This window comes from Lotus japonicus, chromosome 1 (genome assembly GCF_012489685.1).
Source record: "Lotus japonicus ecotype B-129 chromosome 1, LjGifu_v1.2".
Classification (NCBI taxonomy): domain Eukaryota; kingdom Viridiplantae; phylum Streptophyta; class Magnoliopsida; order Fabales; family Fabaceae; genus Lotus; species Lotus japonicus.
The window spans coordinates 71567104-71574503 of record NC_080041.1 but is presented as its reverse complement, the minus strand read 5'-3'; the positions used below and the strand labels follow the sequence as shown (position 1 = coordinate 71574503).

The window sequence follows — 7400 nt, the reverse complement described above, 5'->3', positions numbered from 1 at the left end:
CAAGGTTCTCAAACCCAATCTATTATTTCATTTTTAATTAACTAGCTTCACTTTTACATTTAACCACAGTTTAGATGAGGTTGTAGCCTTGTAGGAAAGGAGAAGTAAATTTTTATGATTAATAAGATACTTAAAAGAATTTTTCAATATTCATGTAAATAAATTAAGTTTATCTTCATCTTTTTGTGGATGAGTATTGTCGATAAAATATATTTATTTTATGTACAAAAATCTTATTTTATCTCCTGAATTTTTTCTCAAAGATCCGCCACTGATGAAGGATGAAGGGGCTGTGGTCAGTGGCGGATCTTGGAGGAAAAATTTAAGGGGGCTAAAATAAAATTTCAATACATAAACTAAAATATTTTTTATCGATAATAGTCATACACAAAAAAATGGAGATAAAATTAATTCATTTACATGAATATTGAATTTTTTTGTTGGTAACATGAATATTGAAAATTTGTTTTAAGTTATGTTAATAATCATAGAAATTTTATCCAAAATAAAATTGATCATACAATTTACTTATCATAAGTGACATGGATTGGAGGAGTTAGTTCTTAGTTACTTCTCCATTTTTTGTTTTATATATTGGTTTTTTGATACATCGGAAAATGTGTTTTATATATTGTTATTGTTACTTAAATGAAAAAAACTAAATGCATATTTGCCATATTAGAATTGTTTTGAAATTTTTGGAGGAGTTAGAGCTTCTCCCTATCCTAATTAAGGTCCGCCACTGGCTGTGGTGTTATACAACTTAAAAGATTTATTTGCTAGGTGGGCATCTTTAAAAAAGGATTAAATCTGAAAATAGTGATTTGGGATGCAGTTCCCTTTTCACTGTGTTGGGGGATTTGGACTAAAAGAAAAGATTGTTGTTTAATCAAAAGAGCTTCAAAGAAGAAGCGCATAGGGTCTGGATGGTGGTTCAAAGCTGGGAAACCTGATTCAAGTTATTCTGTACACTGTTCTTGCATAATTTTGAAGATAAGCTGGCCAAACTAATTGCAAAAAGAAGAATGTGTGAACGGTTCCTCTACCCAGAATTTCCTAAAGTTTAATACTGATAAGTGAGATAAGAAGAGAGTAGAGATAAAGGATAAATGTGATATGACAAAAAGTAAGTGATAGAAAAAATTGATGTTTATGGGTGTTAATACTGTTTTGTAGCCTGCCCATGAGGATGGTAAGTATGGTTAAAATTTGTCTATTAATTGGAAGATTCAAATTTCTTTAAAGAAATGTGAACATACAATTAAATGGTGAAAGTAATCTAAGGGCCATCATTTACTATTAAGTATAACTTTTGTTTTTTGAAATGACTATTAAGTATAACTGATTCCGAAAGAAGTTGCACTTTGATTCTGCTGAGGGTTAGGTTAATGTCATGTCCAACAAGAAGGGACAAAATACAGAGCAAGTAAACTGGGAGGTCAACAAATTCACAAAAACCTTATAACCAAAGGGGCTTTAATTTGTGGAATTGGAAGATCTTTGTCTGATATTGTTATCAAGTGTGACAATGACATTCATGAGTTTGGCCCAAGGTAGCAAGGCCACCTACTAGCACTTAAGGGCAATTAGTTTTGTTTATTGATTCTTCAGAAGGGCAATTAGATTTGATTATTGATTCTTCAAAGTGTATGCTTAGCAAGTGAGCAAAACCTACAACAATTTTATATACGATGGCGCATAGTAATTGAATCATTCTGACTAGTATAATTTTTTATTTTAAGATGGCGCATTTCAACTTGCACTTTGTGTATTTTGTTTTGCCGAAGACAAAAAGGAGGAGAAACTCACAGAGGAACGTGACTTTACAAAATTTTGATTATTTTGCTTTAGATAATGTAAAGTGCTTTCATAAAAGCATTTCCTTGTTTGGTCTTTTGGTCTTTAACGAGTAAAAACTCATTCAAAAAACTGTGACTATCCCCCAACAAATGAATTCATCTTTACGGAAATCTACCTTTTCAATCTGATTTTATACATTGATATTTATATGTGTAGTTAAAATATTTAGAAATCACTTGTGCATTAAGCACCTTCAGTATTCTGAGCAAGTTAATGAGAATCACCCAAAGTGTGTGAGAAAACTGAATAAAGGCACGGTGAGATTATTTAAAAAGATAAAATATGATTAACTGCAACCCCACCATACTAGCTACAATTACATGATCAAATTAAAAATAACCATGGACTTTATATGCATAACTATAATATTTGCTGAACAGAAACAACCAAATAGCAGTTAGCAGCAGTTAATTAATTAATAAGTTATATAATCTGCAGACGAATATAAACAAGGGTAAAAATCAAGTATAAGAATCGACCTTAATTGACTCTTAGCCTTGTGTTACCTAAACCACATCATATGTAATGAGGCATTCTTCTTTAATCTATCCTTCAAGGATGTGTAGGGTGGGATAATACTAGCAGGAGGAGGAGTTCCACAATTCTGTAATCTTTTGTTAGCATTAGTTTTTCTACCTTGTTTTCTTTCTTGTCTTTTATGCTTGTATTGGGTTGAAATACCCCTTGTACTTCTTTTTAATATATAGTTCCTGGCTTATAAAAAAAATTATGATACAATTATATTAATATTAATGTCTTCATATACAACTAACTACCTAATATTAATTACCGTCAAAAAAACTACCTAATATTATCCTTCTTTTACTTCCACCGAAAGCCAAAAGGAAGAGGCTCTGTTGTACCACCCATTTGTTGTGTTGTGCTATTTTTACCATTTTGTCTTTGTATATAAATAAATGGACAAAGCAAGTAAAAGTAAATTCAGCCACTTTTAAAATTAATGATGGAATTAGTCTCTGATTTTGCAAGCGAGTTTGATTTTAATCATTTAGCGGAAAAATTACGTTTAGTGGCGGTCCAATAATTATAAAAATGACCGCCACTAAACGTCATTTTTCTGCCGAGAGACTAAAATCAAACTCGCTTACAAAATTAGAAACTAATTTTACCATTAATCCTAAAATTATCTATTGGCGCAAACAAAACACGAGAGCTTATACAAGCTAAAAAGAGTAAAGCTACATTTGGGTAAATAGCTTAATTACTTATAAGCACTTATGTGATGATTAGCGCTTACACAAACTAAAATTATAATTCTAAAATCAAAATAGATTATGGGTGCATTCTGAAAAACAACTTATTTGAGAGATCATGTCAATTAACGTTTATTCATAAATCAATAAGTCAATTTGATACTTATTGAAAATTATAAAAATAAGTTCAAGAAAAAATATTATAGGTATGTCATAATTTATTTATGTCTTCTCAAATAGGGCCTCTGGGTTATGCCACATTAGCTAACGAGAGAAAACTACAATTGAGTTGGACGCCAAATCTTTGACCTAAGACCTTCAAGTATTAAATGATTTCACCTATAAATACTCGATACTTTATTTCTCTTTTGACGTGAAACTTAAGCATACTTGACATTTGAAGAGTTTAAAAGTGTAGGGGTGATTGACAATACAGCTCTTATCACTTTTGTAGTAGTTTTGAACCGCAACAAATTAAAAAGTAGTGAAAAAAAAATTAAATTTCCAATTATAACAGTAAAAAAACTGTCACAAAAGTAAAGTGTCAAAGAGTAGATTTTTTTTTTTTTTTTAAGTAAGAGTAGTGTTGTGTTTTGTAATTTTTTTTGTTAGAAGTAAGATATCTCATCATGACATAAAAGGAATAAACTTCACCCCCTCCATTGAATCAGTTCTAGCTAGCAGATTTTTTTCTGCCTCCCCCATAATTGGGACATGGTAGTTTAGCTCAAAAGCAAGGCCTAGCTGCATACCCTATCACACTATGCCACCTGTACCATTGTCATTCATAAATTGATGATATAATCTATTTATGGCACAACCATATGCATAGGACTATATAGTTGAGTCCATTGGGTTTGAAGGGGCTCAATGAATAGTCAAATAAGCGCCACTCTCCACTAACCGACCAATGTTGCCACTACAACATTTTGGACTTTAGGCAACATATGCCTCAGCAACAAACAAAAAAATGTTCTTGAAAAGTTGATCCGACAACGGTTTTTTAATTGTACATAATTTTCGTACCTACATTTTTATAATTGTTCTTGTATTATAGATGAGGCAACAGTTTAATGAAGTGTAGCCATTTGACTTGTCAACAATTGCTTAAATGTTCTTAGAACATAAAACGAGTACGGTTTTATAAAACTTGATATTTTTTTAAAAACAATTTGGTAACTGTTTCTACAAGCAATTTTAGGCAACAGTGTTCTAGATCAAAGGCTACAATTGTAATCTTGTCCTTAAAACTGGACAAGTGCTACACTTGTAAAGTGTTGCCTAATTAATATTCAACGACAATTGATGAACCGTTCTCATAGTAAAAATTAGGCAACATTTATTAATTTTAAGAAGTAAATTAAATCTGGTTTAAGAGAAAAAAAACCGCTAATCTTTCCCGGTTCTTTTTTCTATTTTTTTTCTTCCCTAAAACGCTAATTCCTTCCCTCCCACATTTGCCAGTCTCTGAAAACCCCAAACCCAACCCTAACAGTACTCACGCACACCCTAGCCTCTTCTCTCCATGGCATGGCACGCCGTTCATCTTCCTCTCTAGGGATTCCATCAGCGCTCATCTCTTCACGTCTACCATCAGGTACTTCTCTTCACGCCGTCACGTTTTCAGGTCTTCATGTTTTTTACGTCTTCACCTTTTCTCTTCCCGTATTGTCTACCAGTTATCGCCCTCTCTTCACGCCTTCTGATCGCAACAAGCAACTCGTAATTCACACAACGCTCTCCTCCACAGGTGATTTTTTCGTTCTCTCTTCTCATGTGATTCTGATTTCCGCCTCTTTCCGTTTTGATTCTGATTTCCATCTCTTTTCTGTTATTTGCAGTTCACCTCTTTGGTTTAAGAGAACCTCACCCAGTTGACTCAAGCTCTTCTCAATATGTTAGATATCTAAACCCCTTTTAGTTGTATTCTCTTTTCTCTTCATTGAATTTTTAATTGACTGTTGTATTTGTATTTGCTTGTCTGCAATTCATGCTTGAAGTTCATTATTCATGTGAATTTATCGATTTAACAAAAATCCAATTTTATTGTGTTATCTAATTTAATCTGATTATGATATATTGTAACTAGGAACCCATATTTTGGCAAATTGTAGAACACCACATGTGGATGTTTATTGCTTGTATCAATTCTTGAATGCTTATTGTATTTATGTAGATGAACCGTGTGTTGTTTTTGATATTACCATGGAGGTTTGATTTCAAGCATTGTTTCTGGTCCTGCGTGAATTCAATTGGAATGGTGGGGCTATTCAGCTTAGTATTTTGGAAGGTGGTGGGGTAAAGTTTAGACTTGTTATGGGGTCCCTCAAATCAGTGAATTACATAAACTAGGTAGATTCTTGAGTGATTCTTCATGGTAACTGATCCATATTGCTATGGTCTACTGATATCATAAGTGACACTAGATAAAGATCCCTAAAGGTTGACAATCATATTATTGTCTCACTTTGTTCAATTGTAGCTGAATTCATAGGAATCCTCTAAAATCCTGATTTTTTATATCCATAATGGTACCTACTGGTTTGACATATTATAGTTTTCTTATCAGTTTGAAAATATTGATTTGCCTATGATGTCTTTTAATAGGACTAACTATGCTTATACCAAGTAATAACTTTTCTTAGATTAAAAATTGTATTCTCATGGTGACTTATAGCATATGTATGAACTCTCATTTTTACTTAGATTTAAAAAGATGGACAAAGAGTGGACTAAACAACCAAGGTTTAGTAGCGAGTATATCAATGGTGTTGAATCATTCTTAGATTTTGCCTATACAAAAGGAAGACCTCAAGGAGATGAGATTTTATGCCCATGTGCTAAGTGCGGGAATTGTTGTTGGGAAAAAAGAAATGTGATTTACAATCATTTAATCTGCACGGGATTTCTAGAAGGCTACAATGTTTGGATACATCATGGGGAGCAAATGATGGAAATTGATGAAGAAATGGAAGAGGACTATCATGATGACATTGATGGATTGTTGTACGAAACATTTAAATATGTGGCAGGAGCAGAGCCAGAGGGTCCTAATGAGGATGCTAGAAAATTCTACAATTTGATTGATGAGTCACAAAAAGAATTGTACCCAGGATGCAAAAATTTCTCTACCTTATCATTTATAATTCGAATGTACTTGTTGAAGTGTACTCATGGGTGGAGCAATGTGTCATTCACCGCCCTGTTAGAGTTACTGAAAGAAGCTATGCCTGATCTAAATATTCCTGAATCCTTTAACAAAACAAAGGGCATGATTAGGGATCTTGGCCTTGATTATAAAAGGATTCATGCATGCCCAAATGATTGCATGCTCTATTGGAAAGAGTACGAAAATGACAATTCCTGCAGAACTTGTAAAGCTTCACGATGGAAAGAATTTCCTCAAGTTGCCGGTGAATTTGAGAAATCTGAAAGTGAGTATAAAGTTCCTGCAAAAGTCCTGAGACACTTTCCCTTGATTCCTAGGCTTCAAAGGTTGTTTATGTGTTCAAGGACTTCTGATTCAATATTTGTTTCTTATTTCTCAAACTATAATTGATGTAGCGTGCAAAGAAGGAGAATGGAGAGGATATCTCTCAAGCTGAAATGTTTATCGAAACTCGCCAAAGTCGAAAAGGAAAGAAAGTGGATCAAGATACACAAGTTGCTCTAGTAAGTCTAGTTATATGATATATATATATATATATATATATATATATATATATAAACTAGTTTTGATATTAACTTTGAAGTTGATGCTCTTTTTATTAGACTAAACTTCAGGAATCAGTTCAAGATTCAAGTGAATCTGCTGGGAAAACTTTCCAATCACTCTTTGGTGAAGAAAAACCAGGTAGAGTTCGCTGCTTAGGAAGAACAGTCACACCAACTATGTTAAAGAGAAATGAAGAAATTGCTGCTATAAATAAACAACATTCTCATGAGATGAACCAAATGACCAAGAAGATGCAAGGGCTTGAAGGGCTTGTAAGATGCTTGATGAAGCAAGTCAATCCAAATTTGGATGATGAAGCTTTGAATAATATAATGGAAAATGCTTTAAGCAATGAAAGTAGTGCAGCGCCTCGTTCATCTACATCAACCCATAATCCTAATTACGAAAAGGTATAATTCCTATTGTTAATCTGCCTTTTAGTTTGTCTTTGATTTCCTGATGTCTTGAATATTGATTTAATTCTTTCATTATGAAATTAAGTGTTTTCATTATGAAATTAGACTGGTCTTAATGCTTGTTTAACATCCTATGAAATCACCAAGCTGCAAAAGTTGGTTTATCTGCATTATGTGGAGAGTTTAAAGTGCTGA

At 32.9% G+C, this 7400-nt stretch overlaps 1 protein-coding gene across 1 annotated transcript; it reads left to right on the top strand.

Moving 5' to 3' along the window:
• Nucleotides 1-6680: 6680 nt before the first annotated feature.
• Nucleotides 6681-7400, top strand: LOC130744758 (uncharacterized). Its single transcript, XM_057596919.1, has 3 exons — nucleotides 6681-6746; nucleotides 6846-7199; nucleotides 7311-7400. The coding sequence occupies exons 1-3, from the start codon at nucleotides 6681-6683 to the stop codon at nucleotides 7398-7400; spliced, it is 510 nt and encodes a 169-aa protein (XP_057452902.1).

What these genes read in the sequence shown, in the direction of transcription:
- LOC130744758 (XM_057596919.1), top strand. Translation starts at nt 6,681, where the DNA reads ATGTTTATCGAAACTCGCCAAAGTCGAAAAGGAAAGAAAGTGGATCAA. An exon ending in AAGATACACAAGTTGCTCTA is followed by an intron (nt 6,747 to 6,845) that starts GTAAGTCTAGTT and finishes TCTTTTTATTAG; the next exon opens with ACTAAACTTCAGGAATCAGT. An exon ending in ATAATCCTAATTACGAAAAG is followed by an intron (nt 7,200 to 7,310) that starts GTATAATTCCTA and finishes TTATGAAATTAG; the next exon opens with ACTGGTCTTAATGCTTGTTT.